This window comes from Hibiscus syriacus, unplaced genomic scaffold, assembly GCF_006381635.1.
Source record: "Hibiscus syriacus cultivar Baekdansim isolate YM2019G1 unplaced genomic scaffold, ASM638163v2 tig00111558_pilon, whole genome shotgun sequence".
In the NCBI taxonomy this organism is placed as follows: Eukaryota; Viridiplantae; Streptophyta; class Magnoliopsida; order Malvales; family Malvaceae; genus Hibiscus; species Hibiscus syriacus.
Window position 1 is genome coordinate 236,949 of NW_024063119.1, and position 26,160 is coordinate 263,108.

General features: G+C 34.1%; 5 protein-coding genes across 6 annotated transcripts; 4 read left to right on the plus strand and 1 right to left on the minus strand.

The window, feature by feature from the left end:
- The first annotated feature begins 265 nt into the window (after positions 1–265).
- On the plus strand, positions 266–1,016 carry LOC120164953 (putative germin-like protein 2-1). Its single transcript, XM_039174576.1, has 2 exons — positions 266–383; positions 478–1,016. The coding sequence occupies exons 1-2, from the start codon at positions 266–268 to the stop codon at positions 1,014–1,016; spliced, it is 657 nt and encodes a 218-aa protein (XP_039030507.1).
- A 3,180-nt stretch (positions 1,017–4,196) lies between these two features.
- LOC120164917 (tyrosine decarboxylase 1-like) lies at positions 4,197–5,725 on the plus strand. Its single transcript, XM_039174544.1, has one exon. The coding sequence runs from the start codon at positions 4,232–4,234 to the stop codon at positions 5,723–5,725; it is 1,494 nt and encodes a 497-aa protein (XP_039030475.1). The 5' UTR covers positions 4,197–4,231.
- A 1,563-nt stretch (positions 5,726–7,288) lies between these two features.
- On the plus strand, positions 7,289–8,259 carry LOC120164952 (germin-like protein subfamily 1 member 14). The gene is made up of 2 exons (XM_039174574.1): positions 7,289–7,464; positions 7,544–8,259. Exons 1-2 carry the CDS (start codon positions 7,338–7,340, stop codon positions 8,077–8,079), a joined length of 663 nt encoding a protein of 220 aa, XP_039030505.1. The 5' UTR covers positions 7,289–7,337; the 3' UTR covers positions 8,080–8,259.
- Positions 8,260–12,044: 3,785 nt separating this feature from the next.
- LOC120164918 (pentatricopeptide repeat-containing protein At5g18390, mitochondrial-like) lies at positions 12,045–14,348 on the plus strand. The gene is made up of 2 exons (XM_039174545.1): positions 12,045–12,071; positions 12,905–14,348. The coding sequence occupies exon 2, from the start codon at positions 12,963–12,965 to the stop codon at positions 14,346–14,348; it is 1,386 nt and encodes a 461-aa protein (XP_039030476.1). The 5' UTR covers positions 12,045–12,071; positions 12,905–12,962.
- Positions 14,349–15,907: 1,559 nt separating this feature from the next.
- Positions 15,908–22,942, minus strand: LOC120164948 (probable UDP-N-acetylglucosamine--peptide N-acetylglucosaminyltransferase SEC). 2 transcript variants are annotated; one of them, XM_039174571.1, is made up of 27 exons: positions 22,753–22,942; positions 22,192–22,337; positions 22,010–22,108; positions 21,859–21,909; positions 21,628–21,744; positions 21,376–21,432; positions 20,757–20,876; positions 20,491–20,553; positions 20,318–20,396; positions 19,989–20,098; positions 19,830–19,883; positions 19,673–19,740; positions 19,483–19,585; positions 19,172–19,374; positions 18,849–18,945; positions 18,442–18,513; positions 18,271–18,347; positions 17,983–18,184; positions 17,734–17,901; positions 17,379–17,489; positions 17,216–17,302; positions 16,980–17,107; positions 16,807–16,889; positions 16,609–16,714; positions 16,380–16,526; positions 16,150–16,270; positions 15,908–16,054 (listed from the first exon to the last, which is right to left on the minus strand). In XM_039174571.1, exons 1-27 carry the CDS (start codon positions 22,940–22,942, stop codon positions 15,941–15,943), a joined length of 2,973 nt encoding a protein of 990 aa, XP_039030502.1. In that variant the 3' UTR covers positions 15,908–15,940. The 2 variants fall into 2 exon arrangements, with proteins under 2 accessions (XP_039030502.1, XP_039030503.1); XM_039174572.1 differs by lacking the exons at positions 21,376–21,432; positions 21,628–21,744; positions 21,859–21,909; ... (1 more) ...; positions 22,192–22,337; positions 22,753–22,942 and adding an exon at positions 21,095–21,237 and having other exon boundaries at positions 20,757–20,987.
- Between the last annotated feature and the right edge of the window lie 3,218 nt (positions 22,943–26,160).

A 26,160-nucleotide genomic window follows, 5' to 3' on the forward strand; every position in this document is an offset into this window, starting at 1 on the left:
TGTCTGAAAAATAAAAATAAAAACTCTTTGTTTTGATATGTTATTATTTAAGGGAAGGAAGATGGATTATACTATTAGCTTTTTCATGCAGGCCTTTGAAAATTTGTTTCTTTTGTTTCAGTATGTACTGTCAGCTGTGGTATAAATCAAAGGACAATATGCTAAAACCATGGACTAATTCAATGGCTTCAACCTATAAAAGGCCATTCTTTCATGCAAAGTTTCTCATACCTACTAAAGAAATACAAACCCACCATATACTAAAATGAAAGCCCTTCAAATCATCCTAGCCATTTTCATCTTGGCTTTGGCTTCGTCTTCGGCCTTTGCCTCTGATCCTAGCCCTCTTCAGGACTTCTGTGTAGCTGACCCCAAGGGCTCTGGTATGTTCTCTCTATGTTCAACACATTTGCTGAACACATATCGATATTCGAATCTCACACTGAGTTAACACGAACATTTCATGCTTTCATGCAGTTTCTGTCGATGGGAGTGTCTGCAAAGGCGCAAAGCTTGCCCAAGCAGATGACTTCTTCTTTTCAGGGCTCCATATCCGCAAAAACACATCGAATTCAGTTGGATCAGCTGTGACACCAGTTAACTTTGCACAAATACCAGGACTCAACACATTAGGGATATCCATGGTTCGAATCGACTACGCACCTAAAGGTGGCCTCAACCCTCCTCACACTCACCCTCGTGCCACGGAGATTCTAGTGGTTACCGAAGGCACACTCCATGTCGGTTTCGTTACGTCGAACCCGGATAATCGTCTGATAACTAAAGTCCTATACCCTGGAGATGCCTTTGTATTCCCTGAGGGTCTCATTCACTTCCAGTACAACATTGGGAACAGCCATGCCGTGGCCTTTGCTGGTCTTAACAGCCAAAACCCAGGGGTGATCACCATTGCTAATGCAGTCTTCGGCTCAAAGCCTTCCATTAATGCTAATATTCTTGCCAAGGCTTTTAATCTGGACGCCAAAATGGTGAATGATATTCGATCCAGTTTCTGATCGGAGAAATGCCTGAGTGATGCATGGTTTAAGTTTTAGCTTGTGATTTATAGGAACATTAATTTTTTAAGAAATGTGAAAAATAAGAGGTTCTTACTTTGTAATGCACCTCAGCTTATGTAAACTTGTTTGTTTGGATTATATTAATATGTGTTGCCAGTTTGACCTACATTCTCTACCCATTTTAAGTCCTCTAAAACTGTATAATTTTATAATTTGTACTTTAAATCCTTGAATTATTTAAATAATTGGATATTATATAAATTTTACACATTACTGATTTGTTCTATTTTAAATCTAATACGTTTGTTTATTTATATTGTTTTTGACATTTTAATGAAAATGATCATTTTGTATCTTTTTAATTTAGTGGTTATTTGTAAGTTTCTATAATGTAATGATCTGATCAAAAAAATACCATATAATCAAAAGATTATTTGAATGTTTTACTCTCTTTTTTAGCAATGCAACTAGATTTCATTAATAAAGGAAGGAATCAGAACTACAACGCACTAAAGTATAGAGAGAAAATCGGAGACAATAGTCACCAAATTACTCATACAAAAATAAAATATTAATCCTAAAGATACGAAGAAAAACAAAACATTCAAATGAGAATGAAGTAAGTAATCTTCGTAAAAACTCTTGTAAAATGAGACGTTTTACGAAGTGATAAATGAGTGGTGAGTGAAACAAATAATCTGACATGTTGTTTCGCTAAACAATTATGATTATATCAGCAAATAAACTTTTATCAAAGAGGGGATCTGAGTATAAGTGACCATCGACAAACCAATCAGAAAATAAATTTCGTGATAATTTTTGTGCGAGTACTAAAAAGATTGCTAAGGTATGCGAAAAACATACCAAAAACCATAAGGATCGTACCACAAGAGTAGAGAAAATGTGTGTCATAAGAGCAAAGGAAAATGTGTCATAAGGACAAATATTTTTATTTAAAATAAAAAAGATTAAAAAAACATGATATAAAAACAAGAAAATTAATAATCACCGACAGTCGATAATCAACATTAAAATTAATATCACCGACAGTCGATAATCAACATTAAAATTAATATCACCGACGACCATACAAAAATTAAAGGGAAAAAACAACATAAAAATATTAGAATAAATTTAATTTGAAAAAAAAATTGAGAGACGGCTAAAGTTTCTTTTAAATACTTCACTCTTTATTATCAATATATTGTTGAATTGATAATATGTAGACACAATCTCTGTTTCATAAAGGTTAATTTCATTATATAATCATGTTATTATTTAAAATCACCCTACTTTTTAAAATTCAATGAGAGTGACATTGATAATAGAAAAATATTAATTCTTTTAAATATTTAAATTCGAGCAATTGTATCTATAAAATGTATTGTTAAACAAAATTCTAAAAGTTTTAAAGAGACACTGTCGTATAATTACTCTAGATCATTTAAAAAAAATTCTACTATTTTTTATTCATATCATAAATTATATAAAATATGAATACATAATATAAATATATAAAAAAACAATTATTGGTTGATAATATTCGACATATATTTTTATGAAAACAATATTACAATATTTCATTTTAATATATATTGTATTTGATATGACATTGATTTACACGTGTGAGGTTGCACGTTTTATTTCCTACATAAAATTAGGAAACAAAGTTTGAAGAGTATTGAGGAAAAACATGTCATTTCCTTTCCGGAATACGAGTGGTTACTTGTACAATTTTTCGTTGTCATTCTCCTATAGTTCACATTCTCATGTTACGTAGAAAGTAATAATATGAAGTTATTTTCATGATATATTTTTTTTATTAAATTAAAATGATCGTAAAGTATTTTCTGTTTTGAATACTTTTAATTATTTAATATTTTTTATATTAAATGGATGATATATAAATATATATGTAAAACAAAATTAAAGAATTAAAATAAACTTCTTTAACATGTGTACTATTAAGATCATTTTCAACAACCAAAAGCAAACCGACTTTGGCCCCCTTTTTTGTTCTTTGTGACAACCGACAACCGATGTCAGGTTCCGGCAGCTAGATTTTGTTAAGTTTATAACGTGGAAAATGTTTTATATAATAATTTATTTTAATAAATAATTATTAGTTAAATAGTAAAAGAATTTTATATGTATTTCTCGGTTTGATATATATATAAATATATTAATTAATCTAAAATAATTATAAGGTAATATATATTTTAATATTATCAATCATTTGATATTAACTGCTCAAATATTCTTATAGATATATATTACGAGATATCTAAAGACACCAATTATCCTTTTAACCATTAAAGTCACTTGATATATATATAATATGTTATGAATCAAATAGGCACCCATTCAGATGAAAAATTATTAAGAATACATATATATTTAAAAAACAATATAGTTATAATTATATTTTCTTCTTTTAGTTATTTTATATAACTTTTAAATAAAATAATTAAAATATAATTTAAAAATCGAACATAAAAATAAAAGAATTCAAATAAAACCTTCTTATCATTTTACTAATAATTCTTTTGTTAAAAGATCCTATTTGAAATATTTTTATTTAACCACATTATTAGTACGGAAAATTATAAGTTCTCTATCCAAATTTGAGCGGCAAAAGTGTTTGAATAATGCAATGAAAAAAAAATTCACATAGTGCAGTCGAACAATTATTTGCTTAAGTATGGTGATTGTTACAGTGATCACCATAAGTCTCCAAGAGCACACGGTGACCAATAGAGCTGCAACAGTGAGGGAAGAGAGAAGAGTTGCTGCAACAGAGGATGTTTTGTCGCGAGAAATACTTGATGACCTATAGAGCACTTGACAACTAATAAGATTACTGTAACAAACATCCTTATTCAAAAATTAATTTGGGTATAGCCCCGTATGAAGAAAAAAATCCAACGCCCTACATGGGCGAGGAAGCCAATTTAAGCACATGTACAATGAGGGGACTATAGATAGGCTGCCCTCAAATAACAAAAAGTGCCGTCCAAATAGTACTATTTTTGATAATTGGTCCTCTACGGCTCTACTAAATAAAATAAGACAGTACTCACATATTTACTTGATTTAATTTAAAATAAAATAGAACACACACATTAAAACTGCTATATATACCCCCATGACTTGCTTGCTTCAACGTACCGAATACCATCGAGATAAAGAAAGGTTTACGAGTTGAAAACAAAATGGGAAGTGAATCAAGAGAATCATTTCTTCCCCTTGATCCAGTGAGTTTTACAAACGAGTCCAAAGCAGTGGTTGATTTCATTGCCGATTACTATGAGAATATTGAGAAATACCCGGTTCAAAGCACTGTTGAGCCCGGTTATTTGTCCGCCAGATTACCAGAGTCAGCACCTTATTGCCCTGAATCACTGGAAGATATACTCAAAGATGTCAACGATTGCATCGTTCCGGGTCTCACTCATTGGCAGAGTCCGAACTTCTTCGCCTACTTCCAAGCAAATGCCAGCACTGCTGGATTTCTCGGGGAAATGCTTTGCTCGGGTTTTAATGTCGTTGGTTTCAACTGGATTTCATCGCCGGCAGCGACTGAGCTCGAGTCCATCGTGGTGGATTGGATGGGGAAATTGCTTAAGCTACCATCTTCGTTTTTGTTCGCCGGAACCGGTGGCGGAGTCTTGCACGGAAGTACATGCGAGGCTGCTGTTTGCGTTTTGGCGGCCGCAAGAGACAAAGCTTTGAAAGAGCTTGGTGGGTGGGAACATATAACAAAGTTAGCTGTTTACGCGTCGGATCAAACGCATTTCACTTTCCAAAAGGCTGCGAAATTAGTTGGCATCCCCCCGTCAAATTTTCGGTTAATAAAAACAACATTTTCGACAGGGTTTGCAATGTCACCTGAAACGGTTCGTTCCGCCGTTGAAGACGATATCAAATCAGGGTTGGTGCCATTATTTCTATGTGCAACCATCGGGACAACACCCACCGGAGCCGTTGATCCTATCGCGGAGTTAGGCAAAGTAGCCATGGAATTCAAGGCTTGGCTTCACATCGATGCAGCATACGCAGGAAGCGCGTGCATTTGCCCCGAGCTCCGCCATCATCTCGATGGAGTGGAGCTTTCTAACTCCATCAGCATGAACCCACATAAATGGTTTCTCACCAACATGGATTGCTGTTGTTTATGGATCAAGGAACCACACTTGCTAACCGATTCATTGTCAAGTGACCCTGAATATCTTAAAAACAATGCAAGTAAAACCAAATCAGTGGTGGACTACAAAGATTGGCAGATCGCATTGAGCAGACGGTTCAGGGCTTTGAAGCTTTGGATTGTGATCCGCAGACATGGTTTGGCCAACCTGATGTACCACATTCGAAGCGATATCGCCATGGCTAAACACTTCGAAGCATTAGTGAGGAAAGATGGGAGGTTCGAGATCGTAATGCCGAGGAAGTTCTCGTTGGTTTGTTTCAGGTTGAAGCCAACGGCGGCGGCGGAGGCTGAGGATGACGGCAGAGAATTGAACTCGAAATTGGTGGAGGCCATAAATTCAAGTGGGAGAGCTTTCATGAGCCATGCAGTGGCGGGTGGTGTTTACGTCATCCGATGCGCAATCGGGTCAACTCTGACTCAACAGCACCACGTGGATGCCTTGTGGAAACTCGTTCAAGAAAAAGCTCAATCGTTATTAACTAATCATTCGATAAAATGACAGCCAGTTGGTTGCGTCAACGCGTGTTCCCTTCTATTCATTGAAATAATTTCTTTGTCGAGAAAGGGAAAAGGAAAAAAGAAAAATGGTCCTATATATAATAAAATGTACACATAATAGGGCAATCCCTTGGCTTGGGTGATTGCATAGGTGAATTCTTTAGCAATTGTTGGCTTGATTCTATTATTTATATTTGTGATTACGGATATGTTCAAGATACACTAGTACAATAATGATGAAATAATTACGAGTGACGTAAATTTATTACATTTTTGCTTCATGAATTATCAATTAATTGAATTCTGCGTAGTACTTGGTTGTGCAACAAAGTAGCAAAGAAGTATATGAAACATTTATTTGATTCATTGAATTAAACAGACCAGAAGTCATCATCAGATGCAAACAAGTCTAGGTAATTCGTGATTAGATTAAGAAATCCGCATCGACAATATGGAAACTTATATGAAACTTTAAGATTGCATTCAACTTGAATGGTGAAGAGTCAAAAACATGGTAGACAGAATACAGGCATGCCATTGGATAAGGACACACAAATCTTATGTTTGCAATTCCTATTGTTGTAAACTGCTAAATCTGGTCTGTATATTATTTTTGTGCCTTAAAATCTTTGGAGATTTAGATAGTTTTAGGAATATTTAAAGTTTTTGGACGCATATATTTAAGAAATTCTGGAAGATATAAAAAGAGATATGGAATATTTAACATCCTTTATAACATTACAATTTTTTGATATGATCTCTGGTAAATTCACAAAATCTTTCAGAGTTAAATATATCGTCATTGATTATATCCATCTAACTTGTTGACCTATGAGTGGACATGACATCCTTCCAATTAACCCCAATTTCGAAATTCATTATACATTTTCTCAAGATTGGAAGAAGAGATCGATGAAACTTATATTAGATTATCTCACTTTTATTTATTTCTTTTAGTTCTTTATGTAGATAAAAATTTTAGTGTAAACTATGTGTTTAGTATTTAAGCTATCAATTTTGATATGTTTTAGTATTTAAACTTTCATTTTTTTTAAAATCATACATAACGTTTAGTTTTTGTTTATTTTTAGTACCCACCATTAAAAACTTAATACGTTTATTACCTAAACTATCAGTTTTGGTCCGTTTTAGTATCTAAATATTTAAATTTTTTTAACTTAACGTTATATTTTTAATGGGTACTAAAATGAAATAAAAACTAAATATTATGTATGATTTTGAAAAAATTGAATTTTTTAATATTAAAACAGACCAAAACTGATAGTTTAGGTACTAAACAAGTAGTTTATCCATATTTTAACATACACCAACCACCGATTCATCAACGGCTGCTTACTCTCATGTTTATCCCGCCGCATCACACCCACGGATTCTCAAGGTTTTGTCACACGAAGCTGAACCTCCCCGATCTTATTTGACAGTATATGGCGGGTTGGTTGTCACAATCCTTACCTGCTAGCTCAGGAAAATCATGGCCTGCAGGTCTTTGGTTACCATCTATAAATAGCAATGTTTGCCATGCAAAGTTTCTCAGTCTTCGATCCAAAGCAATAGCAAAAACAACCAGCTAAGAGTATTTCTAGTATATCATAATGAAAGGATTTCATTGTTTTCTTGTTGCTTTCACCCTCTTGGCTTTTGCTTGCTCATTGGCCATGGCCTCCGATCCCAGTCCTCTCCAGGACTTTTGTGTGGCTGTCAAGGACATCAAAGATGGAGGTAGGGCTTTCAAGACTTTATGTTATAATGTTCGTCATTCAGTTCTGGCTTATAATTTCTTAACGTTTGTTCATTGCAGTGTTTGTAAATGGTAAAATCTGCAAAGACCCAAAGCTTGCATTTGCGGATGATTTCTTCTTTTCAGGCCTAAACAAGGCAGGGAACACATCTAATCCAACTGGAATTAGTATCACCCCTGTTGGTGTTGATGAAATACCAGGACTCAACACTCTCGGCATATCTCTAGCTCGAATCGACTACGCCCCAAATGGCCTTAACCCTCCTCACACTCATCCTCGAGGAACCGAGATCCTAGTCGTCATCCAAGGCACACTTTACGTCGGCTTCGTTACATCGATCCCTGACTACCGTCTCTTCACTAAAATCCTAAACCCCGGAGATGTTTTCGTTTTCCCCATGGGTTTGATTCATTTCCAGTTCAACATAGGGAAATCTGCGGCTGTTGCATTTGGTGGCCTCAGCAGCCAGAATGCTGGGGTTATAGCCATTGCCAATGCAGCCTTTGGCTCGAACCCATCGATCAACCCAGATGTTCTGGCCAAGGCCTTCCAGTTGGACAAGGATGTGGTTAAAGATCTTCAGTCTAAATTCTAATCGGGTTAACAAGCACATTACGAGCTATATCAAAACCCTACGAGTTCGTTTCACTTGTTTCAAATGATGTTTGCATGCATTTTGGTTATTGAAATCAGAGTATTCTGCCAAGTACCATGTAATAAACAGACTGGTTTATAATGTACCTCTCCAGTCCAGTCTCCTCTCTCTTCGTAATCATTTCAGATGTGAAATTGGAATTTGCAACACTCTTGGATTTGAATTACCATTGCAATCATAATAAACGTTATTTTTATATAACCAAAAGAATGTTGAATCATTGCAGTGTTCGTAAACGCCAAATTCTTCAAATACCCAAAGCTTGTAGAAGCAGAATATTTGTATTTTTCAGGGCTAAACAAGCCAGGGAACACATCTAATCAAGTTGGATCGAATGTCACCGTTGTCGATGTTGACACAATACCAGGACTTAACACTGTCGGCATATCTCCGGCTCGGATCGACTACACGCCTTACGGCCTTAACCCTCCTCACACTCGAACGCAATTCTTCTGCCCCTTAATTGTACCCCTTAACTTGCCCCACGAATAATTACTTGCCACGTGTATTAAATAAATTTAAAGTTAACAAATAACAGCAAGCCGTTGACTCTTTCTTTTTGTATTTTTTTTCCTTCCGCCGTTATTTACATAATATTATTTTTGTTTATTTCTTTAATTATTTATTTTTTCTTCATGGAAAAAATAAAATATTATTTCTTTATTCTTCACGAAAAAAGACAAAATAATTATTTAAAAAGAAATAAATAAATTAAAATTTTGATTAAAATTATCAAATAATATAAAATATTTGAAATATTCATACTGAACGTAGAGGTGGCAAACGAGTCATTCGAATTGGATTCATATCAAAACACTTTCGGGTCAGGTTGATTTGGGTAGGATCAAGTCGGATCACTTTCAAGTAAGGTTGATTCAAGTCGAATATTTGGTTTGAGTCTATGGTAAGTTAGGTATAGTCAAATATCTCGCCGGGTCAATATCAGATCGAGTTAATTTTGGGTTAGCTCAATATTGGATTGATTGATTTGTGGTTCGAATCAATATCACATTGGTTGATTTTTTAGTTGAGTCAATATCGAATCATTTTATTTTTTTGGTCGGATCAATACCAAATCAATTGATTTTCAGGTCGAGTAAACCTTGAATCTTTGAGTTAATTTAGGTTGAGTTGGGTATGAGTCTAATCAAGTATATGTATAATTATCATATATGCTCAATTTCATTCGAATTCAATCATCATTTAGCGATGATAATTTACTTGAACCCGATCTATAAAATGTGTAAGAGTCTGTGATATTTTTCGTATTGATCTAATCCAAAAAACTTACGATATGATTTACTTAGTGAAAAATATAAAATTATAAATTTTATTATTAATTAAAATTTACACAATTCTCCTCCCTTAAATAAATATAGTTAAAATTTTGAATTATAATAAAATTTATAAATAAAAAATTTATTTTTTACTAAATAAATCGTATAATCACTAAATGATGATAGAATTTGAATGAAATTGAGTCTAAATGTCGATTTATAAAAAAAAGACGTTTTTTACAAAAATATATCAATAATTACATATATATTCAATTAGACTCATATCCAACTTAACCCGAAGATCCAAGGTTTATCCGACCTGAAAATCAACCGATATAGTATTGACCAGACCCAAAAACAAAATGATTCAATATTGACCCGACTCAAAAATCAACTAATGTGATATTGACTCAAACAAAAAAAAAAATCAATCAATCAATCGAAATATGTTTAAGAATGGTGATATTCGTATTTTTTGCTCAAGGATTTGTTTTAGTATAACAGATTATATTGCAAAAACAAGTTCAAAAGTTAGAGATTCTTCAAAGCTTGGCGGTATCACTTCAGATCGGGGCGTGTATCTTCTTTGTAGGGGTTATGCTTTCTGCTTTCTGGTTGTGTGATTGGGCAGTCTGCTATCAATTTAGTTAGTACCTTGCAGTGATGAATTTTTGTCTAGTTCCCCTCTGTTATTGTGGAGCACTCTTTTCTTTCATTTAGGTTAGAGAAGTTTTTAATGAGGCTCGTAATTCAAGGTTAAACGTATTGTTACACCTATTAAATAAAAGAATTATTGTCGGGCAAAAAAGTTAACCTAATTTGATATTGACCCGACTTGATATTTGACTAGACTTAACTTACTATAGACTCAAACCAAACCCGATCTGACCCAAATCAACTTAACCCCGAAAGTATTCCGACCCGATTCGACTCAAATCAACCTAACCCGAAAGTATTCCGACCTGAATCGATCCAAAAGGCTCCTTTGTCACCTATCTTTTACTTTATTTGATAATTTTAATCAAAATTATAATTTATTTATTTCTTTTTAAAATAATTATTTTCTCTTTTTCGTGAAGAGTAAATAAATAATTTATAAATTGTTTTGCTTTTCAAATAATATTTTATTTTGCTTTCTCTCATGAAGAATAAATAAATAATTAAAGAAGTAAATAAAAGTAACATTATGTAGATAATAAAGAAGGAAAAAGTGAAAAAAGAAGTAAATAAAAGGAAAAAGAAAGAAAGACTATCGATTGTAAGAAAGAAAGACTATCTATTGTGTTATGATTTTGCTAGTAATATTGTATATATTTTTAAAATTTAATTCTTTTATTTTATAAAAATAATGAATTACTTTATTTATTTTTTATTAATATAAGGTGAATAAAAAAGTAGTATCTATTCGAAATATTCACAATCCATTTGATAATGAATAATCAAATATTCCTTACATACGGTACGCTTAACCTCAAAAATCCTAGAGATAACAATTATTTTTTAATCACTGAAATAATTTGATTTATATTTAATTGTTCTATTTTAATATATTAGAACCTAATACTCATATTTTATGAAAATTAATAAACTTATCTGATTGGAGATAAACCTGAGGAAAAAATAAGAAATTAATCTACATATGCATTAATGTTCAGGAGAAAATTTCAAACAAGAAAACTAGCAACAGACAGACAGACATTGATGAGAGTTACAAGAAAAATACATGAGAAAATACGTGGAAAATTGTGGCTTTGGTCTCTATGTTTTAATTTATATAAGGGTTTGATCCTCGCATTTTACAAAGTTTAGAAAAATAGATTAATTGGAATTTTTATGACTATTGGATTCTGATACATTGGTAGTGATTTTGGTCTCGATATAGTTTATGACTATTGGATTTTGCTTCTATCAAATCTGATTAGATCAAACTCGAGTCCCTAAAGCCCATTTATATTATCCACTAAGCTAATATAGTAATGTGCACATGTTCACCCTGCTGGTCCAATCTCGTCTAAACCCAATCCATACTCGTTTTACAACCCAAATGCTACAAAGCAAATGTTAGCTAGTACAAACATTCAAAAAAGACACACAATTACAAAATAATGAAGCTTGAAATGAGCTATCGTATAGCATTCTTTACGAGATCTTTGAGTGATAAACTTTTGGGAAAATATTAGAGCATTAAGCTTTTGTTTCTTCCCTGGACTTGATATTTTAGTTAGAAGATGTGAAAGAGTGGGGCTTGCTCCATGCCTCCATGGCTTTGCTAAAATTGTACAAGGCCAAGGGGGAAAAGGGAGCATTTGAACCTAACCTTGGGACTTGCAGTTGCAGGCTAAAGGCTTTAAATTAATATTCTTTTTTTTTTCTACTTTTCAAAATTATCGTTAAAAATATTAAAATAAAATATTAGTCATAATGAGAGATTAAATAATTCATTGTCTCAAACAATTGATGTGTTGGTTTTATAATCAAATTCAAAGTTGAAATTTATTTTATAATTTTCAAAAGTTTAATGATCAAAACAGTATTTTTATATAGTTTAGTGACTATGTTTTATTTTTTTTTCCATTTTATTTTGTATTTTAATTGAATTCTTCACCCTCTCAATTTCTGCAACCGGTCCATCTCCATTCTCCAGCAGCCAGAAAGGTGTTTCTTTATTTCTTTCATTTGTTTCTCGTTACCTTTTTCTTCTTTATCATTTTCCTTACATCTTTCAAGCTTGTTGCTTCGCTGGGGTATTTAAAGTTTCTACCTTTAAGCTTCCATTAAGATTTTCGGTCTTTCTTTGATATAGGAAGTTATATACGGAATAAAGGTGATGAATTTATTAATGGGTAATTATCTTTAATGTATAAAATTAAGTTATTTACTTGGAAAATCTTATTTTCAAGCATCTAGCTTTGCTTTCCCAAACTGGGTTATTTTATTTTTAATAGTATGGAACTCTTTGCTTCATGGTTTTTGGTTTCTCTTCATTAATTATTCTTTTTCAATGGCTTAGTGGCTGGGCGTTCCCGCTGAAAGCTTGAAAATATGATCAATTTGAATGAACATGGGAGTGAAATAAGAAATTTACATATTCAATTTACCATACACCACTGCATATTAAACAAGTTGTTTATGTGAAATGCTTTTAAGAAATTCCATTTTCTGAAGCTCAGTGCTCCGTTTTATTGCACTTTGGTTCGGTGTTGGTGAATTGTAGCATGAATTCTATTTCTTTTCACCTAGAGGGCTAGGTCTGACGAGGCAACAATACTAAATCAACGATTCATGTGATTGAGCTTAAAAATGTGGTTTTTGTTTTGTTTTGTTTTGTTTGTATGTTAATGTGTGATGAGAGTGAGCTTCTTTACCATGATTTGATTCATCTTGAGTTCCTTTTCGATCCGCTGCATGTGGTCGGTATTTTCTGTTTCTTCTTTCTTATAGTATATAAAATTTTGAAATTGCAGCATATTTTTCCTTTGTTGCCTCAGTAGCTTTACAAGTATCAAGGAGGAAATGGAGGTTACTGGACTATAGCTTCTACCACAAATGTTCCAGCCTATACAACTGCTCCGGCCTATACAACTGCTCCTCAAACATGGAAGTAGATCACACAACATTATCTGTTCCCTTAGGACCCTAACTTCGGGAAATTCTCTCCAAGATTCATCTCTTTCCACCACTGCTGTTTCAAAAGATGACTACTTTGCTGCTATCCACCACATTTCTAACATTGTTCGTCGTGAAGTGCATCCAGAGCGCACTCTTAACCGCATGAACCTTTCTGTGAATTCAGAACTTGTCTTCCGCGTACTTCGTTCCTGCTCCAACTCACCTACAGAATCTCTTTGCTTCTTCTCATGGGCCCGTTCCCACTATACCCCCACATCTGTCGAATTTGAGGAGCTCATCAAGACCCTTATTCGCCATAGAAAGTATGAATCCATGTGGAAAACCATTCAACAAATGCAAAAGCAGCAGCTTACCCTTTCTTGTGATACTCTCTCTTTTATCATTGAAGAGTATGGGAGGAACGGCCTTGCTGACCAGGCTGTGGAAGTTTTCAACAGAAGCACTAATTTAGGTTGCAAACAAACCGTAAGTGTTTACAATTCATTGCTCTTTGCGCTTTGTGAGGTGAAGATGTTCCATGGAGCATATGCGTTAATCCGGAGGATGATCAGGAAAGGTGAGGTACCAGACAAGAGGACATATGCAATTCTGGTGAATGGTTGGTGCTCTGCCGGGAAGATGAAAGAGGCACAAGACTTCTTGGAGGACATGAGCAAGAAGGGGTTTAATCCTCCAGTTCGAGGTCGAGATTTGTTAATTGAAGGTTTGTTGAATGCAGGTTATCTTGAATCAGCCAAGAAAATGGTGAGGAGAATGACTAAGGAAGGGTTTGTTCCTGACGTTGCAACATTCAATTCATTGACGGAAACAATTTGTAAAACCGAGGAGGTTGATTTCTGCATCGATATGTACCACAGTGTTTGTAAATTGGGGTTTTGTCCAGATATTAATACTTACAAAATCTTGATACCTGCAGCTTCGAAAGTAGGTCGGATTGACGAGGCTTTTATTCTTTTAAATAATTCAATTGAACAAGGTTATAGACCATTCCCTAGTTTGTATGCACCTATAATCAAAGGCTTGTGTAGGAAAGGGCAGTTTGACGACGCGTTTAGCTTTTTCAGCGAGATGAAGATCAAGGGTCATTCTCCGAACAGACCAGTCTATACAATGCTGATAACAATGTGCGGGCGCGGTGGCAGATTTGTGGAGGCGGCGAATTATTTGGTGGAGATGACTGAGTTGGGTTTAGCACCGATTTCAAGGTGTTTTGACATGGTCACTGATGGTTTAAAGAATTGTGGGAAGCATGATTTGGCTAAGAGAATAGAGCAGTTGGAGGTTTCACTTCGACGTGCTTGATGCCGCAATTGAGAATCGAAGATTGTAGCCTATCCCATTGTCACAATACTCGACAGCTGAGTGTTGATACTAACTTCTAAAAGGTCAGTTCCTGTTTCGGGATTCATTTACTTGTAATTTAGCCGAGTTTTCCAACACACAACTGTCACCGAGAATTGCTTCGTGCATTCTGTCGATCGTGTTTCATCATTTGAGCTTCAATCAGTTTACTTAATGCAGCCCTTTGAAGAACAATTGTGCCGAATCCTTCTTGCCTAGCAATTCGTAGGGGCTTTGAGCAAGGGTATAACTCGAGCGTTAGTTTGTTGGATTAACTTCTTTATGGGCGTAACTGGTACTGCAATGTCCAAGTGTTTCCATGGAATTAACGATTGATGCTATGAAGTACCCAACCACAAATGAGTTAATATTGCTAGCTGTGAACGCAACAGTTAAACTCCAGGGGAATCCTAAAGGAAAAAAGTGTCGCAAAGATTAAAGTTTATTTTATCTTGGCTTTCGATATACTATTTGATCCAATTGAGTTAAAAAGGTTTAAGTTAGTTCAATTCACGAGTTTTATTATATAATTCAGATTTCTTTTCGAACTGATTGAGGTTTATAAAATATAAATAAAATCTAACTGTTTAAATAATTATTTAGACTTAATATAAATATTTATAATATTATAACATTTTTTTATCAGATTCAAGAACTTTGAATGAATGAAAATAAATAAATAAATAAATAAGATTGACTCTATTTTTTTTTAAATAAATATCTTTCACATTTCTTACTATTATTCTCAACCATTTATTTTAACTTATCCAATATTGTATAACAAGATCTTCTATATGTATATAATTTAACTTAAGCTCAAAAATCAATTTATTATGAATCCATTAAATGATCTAAGTAATAAAAAAAATGTTATTTTTCTTTGAAAAATTAAATAAATACTATTTATAATCACCTTAGAAAAAATTAATTTATTACTTATTTAAATTTTTTAAATCTTTCGAACCTTATTTTATAACTTAAAATTTAAAAATATTCAGATGAATTTTCTAATTATTTAAACGTAAATTATTTATACTTTTAAATCATTTGAATCTTATTTTATAACTTAAAATTTTTAAAATATTCAAATTAAAATTACAACTAGAGTCAAATTGAATACATTTTGAGTATAAAATCCTATTTTTCAAGTTTAATTTTACTCACCATTTTAAAGTTTCAATGAAGTTCTTCACTGCATCTTCCACATTTTGATTTTAAAGGAGTCACAAGTGACAAGCCACATACAAACACTTATCCACTGCGCAGAAAATTAAAGAAACCGCAATTTTTCTGCTTCATAATTGTTGGCTTCATCGAAAATTAAAGTAAAAAAAAAGGCAAATAAACACACTAAACTTGAACTTCATTACATCTACTAATAAAGTCTTAGCCAATTGTTTTAAGCATCTTCAAGGCAATGCAAAGGTCTTGCAGCATCTATGCATAGTACATCTCAAACCCATGTCCGAATAATAACTCTAAACAATCTTCCCTTCCTGAATTAGAAATCTTTTCTCCTCCTATATTCTCATCTACAAATTCCCTGTTTGTTCCTATCTATCATATGGGAAATCAACGTCATTTTCAGTGACTTTGAAGTGCTGTGGCTGCTGCTCTGCGCAATACAGATTCCACATTTTGAAGTATGCTCTCTCCAGATTTTGCACCTGCCAATGCCATGTTTTAATTTTACAAGTTTAAACCATTTTTTAAGCATTTATTGTGAAAATAATAACAGCGACGCTACTACATAAAGATTTACCCAGCGTGCTGTGTCGAAAAGCGGGCAAGTCATACGAACTTCCTTGAGCTTTTTAGTGAGAGCATGGAGTTTTGGTCTATTTAATGCCAATTCGACTGCCTTTTCTTCATATTCCTTCATACTGTGAAGGAAGAAATTACACAACATAATGTTACATAAAAGTAAACTAAAAGAACCCGACTCAACCAAGAAGGGTGATCAAAAGGAAAACGATATATAAACACTCTTACCTGTTTACAATCATCTCCTCCCCCCAACCAGTAGCTAGACAAAGTGATCCAGCAACCCTAGTAGCCATTTTCTCAAGAGGCAGAGTCACCATAGGCAAACCAGCCCATAATACATCTGTGCCAGTAGTATGTGCATTGCATAAAGGCCTATACAGAATAATAAGACAACAATCATTACTGAACTTAAGATCAAAACAATGCTGTTACACAAAGGAGGAAGAATAGTTACGTGTCAAGACAAAGATCAGCTAAAGCACTGCGCCTGATATGTTCTTGTTTCATGGCCACATCAGTGAAAATAATTTGGTCCGGCTGTACCCCTTGTGCGGCAGCATCTGAAAATTAAGATTAACATCACCAACAGGAACGAAAAAAATACTATGAACGCTGCATTCTTATAAGAATAACATGAAACATTAGAACCTACATGCTCGCAATCTCATTTCTCCAGCAGCTGGAAATCTGAGGAGCCAGAGTGCACTATTTGGTACACGCTTGAGAATTTTACACCTGCAACTTAAAATAAGTAAAAACAAAAAGGGAAGTGTGATGGAAAAAATATAAAATCTTACGCCCATTTCAAGATCATCCTCATATTACCAAGTGTTGAAGATTTCAGGATCCATTTTATACAATTGGTTGAAGCAAGCAAAAATGAATTTATCTTCTGGAAGACCATAATCAGATCGCTTGTGCTGAGAGGTTGGATCCAACACATCACGATTTTTCTGCAAACAGTGAAGTGTTATAAAATTAGGTCTTTAGTATCTAGCACATCATAGGAGTTCACTGACAATGATTGGATTCTATCTTGTCACACTGTTTAAAATACTGACCTGCTTATAATCATTCACAAAGTAGCAATGAGGGAGATGGACAAGCTTCTCAGAATAAATGTGTGAATACTGCAAAGGCGAAACAAACTGAAAGCAAACAAATATGAAGTTAGACAAAGAACAACAGAATCATTGAAGATTTATGTAAAGCACCGATTCCTACCTCATCAGTGACCAAGTAATCAATGTAATCTGCCCCAGTAGTCCCAGGGAATCCCATATATGAAACCTGTATAGGTGCAGGCTGCATAGCAAAAATTTCATTCCTCGCACCCTGTATCATTGAGCAGGCAATGATTTCATATTAGAGTTTACAAATTTATGAAGTTGATAATTCAGAAATGTAAAACTAAAAAGACTAATAGCACCATGCATGGCATAATTCAGGCACCAGTAAAAAAAAATTCAAGAAAAAAACTCGGATGGAATTTTTATTCGTCATATCACAGCAGTCAATAAAGCACCTCCGGGAATAAAATTAGGTTCCTCAAAGGATGAAAATTTTGATCATAATATACCTTGGTATAACCATTCAGGTTGATAAGGATCTGTATTCCATCCTCATTAATCATTTTGGCAATTACATCAGATGACATGGCAGAGACATCAATAAAATGCTCTGCTTCAGACTGGATACGCTGTCTCCATTCAGTGCCATCATTTTGACTCAAGGCATAGCAAAATACCTGCAAAATACCATGTTATCATGTTTAATCATGTCCCAAGTGTTATATCACAATATGATTAATAAGGAGGTGAAAGAAAACCTCAACATTCTCTCTGTTGTGCATGCCAAATACTGATCCCATGAGGTGTGACAAGGGGTGGTTGCCAAAATCACTGCTGACATAACCAACCTTCAGTCTCCCATTTCCACCATCGATCCTAATACGAATCGGTGCAGGATGATTGAAAGGAGGAAGCGCAAAACGAGATGCAATAATGGAGCAATGCGCAGCATATTTACGGCTGCAAGAAAAGGGAAGAAATGTTAACAAAAAAAATGCAGGTCGCTATAGTAAATTACATACAGTACTATGAAAATATATTTATACCTTATATCAAGGGCAAGCATCGGATCAATAGGATATGCCATGGCATGGAAAGGTTGCACACTTGGAAGAACTGACATCTGAGACAACAGAGTTATTGCAGTTAGGTGCTCTGAAAAAGGAAATACCGAGGAATTTGCGCCAGTCTTAAAGTACATGCATATCAATACTCACCTTAATCTGCCTTCGGATAATGCCCTCAACTTCGGTAAACATTTTATCACGATCCTCCCAGCTGCACACACACTGGAAACATAAAATTAAATTAGATTAGTTCATCCAAATTCAATATGGTGCTCTACAAAAGGCCATCCCAGCCATTTACTTTGAAGTAAGATCAGGCTCCAAGGAATACTCTTGCAAAATAAACAATGAAGAAAGCTATTTAAATCTAAGCCGTGATTCGTCATCACTCTTAGAATTGGTAGAAGTATACAGCATGAATATTATCACCCAGAAAAGATTAATGCCTTGATTGAACGAAACTGGCATGTCAAGAAATGACTCGTACTACCACATAAAAATGATATATAATGCATGTAAATATAGCTCTTTTCCTCGATTTAACTTCATGGTGATACCTGCAACGTATGCAGGAGATTACAAGTAGCTTCGGGAAAATCTGGTCGAAGATGCAGTGCCTGCTTATAGCTTTTGATGGCAGCCTCCACATGTCCACTGTTTTACAAGTAAAACCAAGTCAAAATCACATAGCATAGAAAGGCATTTTCCATGCCCAAGACAACAAATCTTACATGCAATAATAATAAAAAATTATGCTGACAAGAGCAGGATGCATCAGATTTGTTTTTCCTCATTATGGATAAAACATCAACCCCGTCCTAAAAAATCTCTTAAGGAATGTGAACATTAAAAAGAAACAACTGGAAATGAAGAAAATTACCTATCTTTATAAGCGGAAGCCAGATTTGCATGGGCTTCTGCCATATTTGGACGGATATTAATTGCACGAATATAGTCTTCAATTGCTTCAGTCACCCTACCAATCTCCTTGTAAGTGTTACCCCTATTTACTAGCCCATCAGCTGCCAAGGAATCAATCCGCAAAACCTCATTGTAACAAGATATAGCTTCCACATAGTTTCCCTAGAAAAGAATTGATACTAATTAGATGATAGATACAAAGAAAAAGGCACTTGCTAACTTAATTTTAGTATCAACGGTGATAACAGAAATAAAAAACCAAAAATCAACCTGCTGCTTATAGATTACAGCAAGGTTGTTGAATGGAGCAGACAACCCTGTTGTGACAGCCAATGTAGCCTTATAATAAGCAGCAGCAGCAGCAACCATGTTCCTGTGAAGTTAAAAAGACCTTCTAAGAATTTTTTTCACTAAGCTGTATTTTAGTAATCAACGTATCAAGAATCTCAGGATAGCATACCATTCCATGTATATGTTCCCAAGGTTGGTAAGTGCTTGTGGATGATTAGGTTGCAAAGTGAGACATTGCTTCACCCAGCAACAAAAACTTTTAAGCTAAATAGATCAATGACAATAATTAGATAAAATAAAACCTAAATGATCAAGAAAAAACCTACATTGTAGCATTGAATTGCCTCATCAACACGACCCACATCTTTCAAAGCATTTCCCTTCAAGAAAATAATTAATAGCAAATTCAGGTTAACATACTTCAAAAGAAAAGGCATAGAAGCATACTATAATTTTTACAATCTGACAAAATTGGGGAAACCAACCAAATTATTGTAAGCCTCCAAAAATCTTTGATCACATGCAATAGCTTGTTTATAATGGAGGATAGCCAGATCCAGTTGACCTCGCTCATAGTATGTACTTGCCAGATTTCCTGCACCATAGTTAGGTAACTTGTACTTCAATAATATTATTTAACTTTGACTTTTAAAGGTATTATAAAAATCCAAACAGGTCTAAGCACAAAAATAAGCAGCCATGCAAAAGTTCAAAGAAATTAAAAATCATAAGAGAAACTACAGCACAAAAGAAATGTTCAAAGAAAATTTTGATCCTTGATCAAAGAAAATATATATACGTAGAAGGCACTTACCCAGAGCAATTGGATTATTTGGCCGAGTCTTAACAGCACGCTGATAACAAACAATAGCTTCCTGAGGCATTCCCAAAGCCTGAAGAGACGAGAGATATCTTGTTTTTCTCCAATACAGTGGTCCAGGCACTAGCAGAAACAAAACATTATCAGCACAAGGCAAGTTGGCTTACCTTATAAATATTCCCGAGGTTTAGATAGGCATCAGGGAATGTGGGTTTAAGTTTAACCGCTTCCTGCAATTTCAAATTTGCATGTTAGTAAGTATTGCAGCACAGAAAATAGTTTTTAGGACTAACTGGATTTAGGGGGTATATTATATCTCATGGAAAATTATTAAAGAAGCAGCGCATGAAAGATTGGTCATGCCATCTTTTACAGAATTTTGACAAGAAAAAAACAACAAAAGAAAAAATCATGGAAACAAGATTCTGCATACCTTATAGTACTGAAGGGCTCGATTTAAGTCCCCTGAATCCATGAACAGACCCGCAAGATTTGACCATGCAATAGCAAAATTAGGCTGTATCCGTAGAGCCTCAAGATAGCAACTGTATGCCTGCACAAAATGTTAGTTCTGACAATTTCGATCCCTGAAGATGAAGTTATAACAAGAGCAACCATCATCTGAGCCCTGGCCCGTGGATAACAAGTTGATATCTGTATTGAACTGTTATATCGAGACGCAGTTCCACACATGAATTACCTCGATCAGTAATTTACCAGATAAAGACACTACAAAAATCTATAAATAAGGGAAGGATGTTTTCTCCTCACAATCTGTTCGAGCAGGATGGTAAGAGGCTAGGCCAGGTTAATCAGCGATGAGCACACACACTCAAAGCAATCAAAAGATTGGACCACTTCCACCAAAAGATGGAATGGAATGAGGTCCAACCAAATCCTAATTGAAAAGTTCCACACGGTAATGCCAAAGCCCAAAGGCATGAATTATATCAGTTAATAGTTTAACATAACTGAACCCCAAGAATTTCACATCCTCTGCTACTATCGGTAAGCAATCAAAAGGTAGAAACATTTCATTTCTAGACACTTACTTCTTGCACCAGCCCTTGAGCCTTCATTAGATTTCCAAGATTACTATGAGCGTCAACCTGTAAAGCAATTAAAAGGTGTAGGTCAGATCTCTTGCACATAGTTCAAAAATTCTTATTGAAACCTTAAATTATAAATCACAGTTGTTAAGCAAACAATGGAACCAAAAAAATTGAAATGTTGAACTTCATATTAAATTATAAGTTTTGAGCATCTCACTGGATTAATAAGTCATAACCATATTAAAATTATACCAAAAGAGGATTTAATTGCAGTGCTTGATGGCAACACTGTGCAGCCTCGTTTAATCTTCCTTTTCGCATGTAAGCACTTGCTAAATTTGACCATGCATCAGCAAAGTTTGGTCGAAGCTGCAGCAATGCAAGTTCAAACAAAGATTAATAATCTCAGAAAAGATTTGGCTGGCAAAAAAGGAAGACGAAACTTTACCAACAAAAAGAGAAGTTCTATGATAATATACAAACCTCAATTGCAATCATATAGTACCGAATGGCAACATCAATATCACCTTTTTCCTGCACAGTAGGGGGGAAATACACCTCCATCAGTTCTTAAAAAAAATCCTTATATTTTTTAAAAAAAACTTAACTTCAAAAGATTGACATTAATAAGTACCTTCCAAGCATTTGCCATGTTTCCATAACACTCTGCAAAACGAGGCTCAATTCTAAGGGCTTCTTCATTTTTTGCAATGCACATATCATAATTATGTAACTGCAAACATATACATAAAGCTTTATATGGAATTACAAAACAACGTTCCCCATAAAAAGAAGACAAAAAGGCAATCTTTTAACCTGATAATAAATAGCACCCAAAAGAAGCAGATTATCGGTACGAAGTGGGTTTTGATTATAAATAGCATTGCTATGATCCAATGCCTGTTTGTAGTTTCCAGATTTATACATTTGATGAGCTAGAGCCAAGTGCATATCTTCATCAACTGCATCAAAAGCAAATCATTGGGGACATCAGTGATTAAAATAAGATACTATACATTTAGAATTTTACAGTATTTAATAAATTCTTCAGACGGTTTGAAGTTTTTAAATTATTTCAATTTTAAAGGCAACAAAATCATAACCATGGTACCAAAAATAACTAAAAAGCTAAAACTTATGCATCAACACGCTTTTTCCAAAACAAAAAGACAGATCTAACTGAAAATTGTAGTGCTTTTAAGAAATCCACTAAGAAACTTTATGATCAAACTCCAAATTGTCAAAATTAAAAATTAACAGCTATAATCTAATATTTTTGTGTGTTTAATTTTTTTCATGAAAAAAATATTTAAGCTCCAAAATTAGGAAACAACAATAATATAAAAAATATTGATATTAAAAGAATAAGCAATGAACCTTCATGTGAATCATGTCCACTACGAGGCACGATACCGAGCGAAGAAGACGGTTCCTGCTTCACCGCATACACGGCAGATTTCCCGGCAGCCACCGAAGAAGCATCGGAGTTATCATCAGCTCGATCAAAGACTCCAACGCCATACGGAGAAGCCCTAGAGGTCCCAACTCCGTTTTGCAACGACAACATCTCCGATCTCCCTCAATAAAATACAATCATAAAAAAATCGGGAAAGAAAAAGTTCCAATACTTATCAGATCAAAGGCCTAGAAGTGAAACGCGACGGAGAAGATGTGCACTCGATCAAACGCCAACGTTTCCCTAAACGAGTTCTTCTTTTTTCCGTTCTCTATGTTTCTTTTCAGCTAATTTTGCAAGACCTGTCGTCGGGTAGTTTTATATACGGAAGAGAGAAGAAATCTGAACCGTTGATCTGTACGTGTAGGGATGAGATGGAGCCGTTTGGTGCGTACGCGGAACCAAAAAGAAGTTTCTGCTAATTACTGACACCTATCTAGTTTGAATGTTTGATGATCTATTACATATGAAATAAATTGCTTTTATATTTGCATAGGAAACAAATATAAAAAATAAAATATTATTACATACAGTGCCAAACAGAGTAGGAAAAATTCTAATAAAACATTCTATCGTGATTTCTAAGATAATTAATTAGCAAATACGAAAGCCATAGTATCATGTCGGTATTATTTAATGTCTTAATCTGTTAAGTAAGGTTAACAGGCTTAACCACTAAACCGAATTAGTTATAATAATCCAACCATACAAGGCCCAATATCTTTCCATTTTACACAGATTCTCAAGTTAGAACCAAACACAGTGATTAAATCACTTTCCATTTTACACGACAAATAATATTTACAAAATCACAAAAGTTATTTACCCTTCCAAATTACTTGAAGCATCTTCCGAAGTCAAACCCATTGCAAACCCACGATCGTAAAGTGGCACAATGTTAACATCCAATGGGACGAACCCCACATCATGTGGATTCCTCGTCTGGTTATCGATCCAGAATGACTGCAAATCCAATTGAAAATCAAACTAAAATACCGAGAAAATGCTTGTTACATAAAATTTACAATTATCAAGGGATGAATGGTAAGGGTTGCACTGTCAAATCCTTTTAGAGAGTAATAATTGAACCACCACCTTTTCAAGAGAAAAAGGACTTCACTCATGATTCATAATTCTGATAATGAAAAAATTATTACATGATATAACAGATTGCTAATGACATTAATTGGAAAAAATGTTAACAGATACAAAACTGCACCTCTGCTAAAAATTATTCCAATTAAGAAAATCTAAATACATGCATCAGCTCGAAACATTAACGCCTGGGGAACTATAGACAAGCTTACCCCAGAAGAGGGCTTCTCTGCACCATCACACTGAGCGGGAAAGTATGTATTTTCACCTGATTCAGTGACAATATGAAGGATACACATCTGCAAGATGTAACAATAAAAGGACCAGATGCATACACATCTGTGCTTATGCATCCACAGATGGGACGTCCATTTTTTCTTCAACTGTAAAAGACATAGAATGAGCACCAGAGCTAACATCATCCAATTTCTTTTCAACTCTAAGAGTTTCAATTTCTTCATCACTCATTTCCATATCAGATAAATTGCCAGCAAGAGCGTTGTCTACCTTTGCTTCCATAACTCAATGGTTCTGGGTTTCTAATATCCCCTTCATTCACCTCCAGGATCTCAGCTTCCACTACACCATCTTCAGCCTCAGCATTATTAGGTTGAGAATCCACTTGATGGGTTCCATCATCCACATCCCGAAGTTCACCATTCTCAATTCCAGGCATAGAATTACTGGATGCAGGAAAGGTAATTAAATCCTGACCTTCTACAGTTCCATCATCCACATCCCGAAGTTCACCATTCTCAGTTCCAGGCATAGAATTACTGGATGCAGGAAAGGTAATTAAAACCTGACCTTCTACAATTTCATTGCTGCATTACATGAGCCGTCCTTAGAAACTACAAGTTAATACATAATCAACTGTCATCACGAATCAAAAGATATATTATTTTTGAGTGCTTTGGACCCATTTATGTGTTTAGAGTTTTGTATTTGGAACAGTCTTAATAGAGGAAGAAGGCCTTTTTATTGTTTTCTTCTTAAAATTCATAAACAATCTCTTACCATGAAATGTTAAATTCAATATCAGGAGTGAATTTTTTTCCCTTCAAAAAGGTGATACAATTATTTACTTTCTCAACTATAACAACAGAAAGTAACAAATTAGGGTATAAATGAAAAAAGAAACCCTATAGAGTTTAAATTTCGAATCACAGTCGAATGATACGATGTTTTCTCTCTAATTATATGCATATCAAAAGTTTTTAATGATATAATAGTATTAAAGATACTTTATTGTATAAACATCATTATGAATGACTACTGTACTTAAACGTTACCGAGAGTTTTTATATATACTTTCTTATCAATTAGCAAATATCATCAATGAACCATCGTTGATGGACGTTGCACATCACACGATCAATTCTACTCAAGGCCTGGCCCTAATAGAGGTTAGTCTCCTATTAGCAAAGAAAAATGGCAAGGCCCTTTTCGGAGCAATAGTGGGCTGAGTGGGTCTCAGGATGAATTCTATAAATTAGAGGTAGTAAATTGATCATTCGGATCATTTTAGGTTTAGATTTAATTCGGATATGGCTTAAGTTAGGTTGGGTCATTTTGGGTTTCGGTTTTATTTAGGTCTATAGTAAGTCAAGTCGAGTCGGGTCGAGCATTTCGAGTTTCGGTTTTATTCGAGTCTGTAGTAAGTCGGCCCGGTTCGGGTATCAGGTTGGGTCATTATCAGTTCGATTGATTTTTGATTCGAGTTAATATAAAATCGATTGATTTCAGACATATCAAATCGGATCGTTTGATTTCGGGTCGGTCAATATAAGAAATGTTAGTGTTTGTGATATTTTTTCGTTGATCTGGACCAAAAAATTTGTAGTACGAGCCATTTGATTACAAAATAATTTTTTTAATTATAAATTTTATTATCAATTAAGATTTTAAATTAAATGCTTAATGTTCAATTATAAATATAATATTTTTATTAAATTTAAAAGTAATAATATATTATTCATGTTTGAATAAATATATTTTAAATATATTTATAAATGACATTATATCACTATATCATCGATAATATTTTAATTTAAAATTATAAATAAAAATAGATATTTTTATATGTAAAAATAACTTATTTATGTAGTGTAAAAATAAGTTATTTATGGGGTTTGGATAAATTAAATATAGGTTACTTTTGGTTTGGGTTATTTTCGGTTCAACTATTTTCGATTTGTGTTACTTTCGGTTTGACTAAAATTTGGACGTTTTGG

What these genes read in the sequence shown, in the direction of transcription:
- LOC120164953 (XM_039174576.1), top strand. Translation starts at nt 266, where the DNA reads ATGAAAGCCCTTCAAATCATCCTAGCCATTTTCATCTTGGCTTTGGCT. An exon ending in AGCTGACCCCAAGGGCTCTG is followed by an intron (nt 384 to 477) that starts GTATGTTCTCTC and finishes GCTTTCATGCAG; the next exon opens with TTTCTGTCGATGGGAGTGTC.
- LOC120164917 (XM_039174544.1), top strand. Translation starts at nt 4,232, where the DNA reads ATGGGAAGTGAATCAAGAGAATCATTTCTTCCCCTTGATCCAGTGAGT.
- LOC120164952 (XM_039174574.1), top strand. Translation starts at nt 7,338, where the DNA reads ATGAAAGGATTTCATTGTTTTCTTGTTGCTTTCACCCTCTTGGCTTTT. An exon ending in CAAGGACATCAAAGATGGAG is followed by an intron (nt 7,465 to 7,543) that starts GTAGGGCTTTCA and finishes TGTTCATTGCAG; the next exon opens with TGTTTGTAAATGGTAAAATC.
- LOC120164918 (XM_039174545.1), top strand. Translation starts at nt 12,963, where the DNA reads ATGTTCCAGCCTATACAACTGCTCCGGCCTATACAACTGCTCCTCAAA.
- LOC120164948 (XM_039174571.1), bottom strand. Translation starts at nt 22,942, where the DNA reads ATGTTGTCGTTGCAAAACGGAGTTGGGACCTCTAGGGCTTCTCCGTAT. An exon ending in ACATGGCAAATGCTTGGAAG is followed by an intron (nt 21,910 to 22,009) that starts GTACTTATTAAT and finishes CCTACTGTGCAG; the next exon opens with GAAAAAGGTGATATTGATGT. An exon ending in AAATAATCCAATTGCTCTGG is followed by an intron (nt 20,099 to 20,317) that starts GTAAGTGCCTTC and finishes ACTATGGTGCAG; the next exon opens with GAAATCTGGCAAGTACATAC.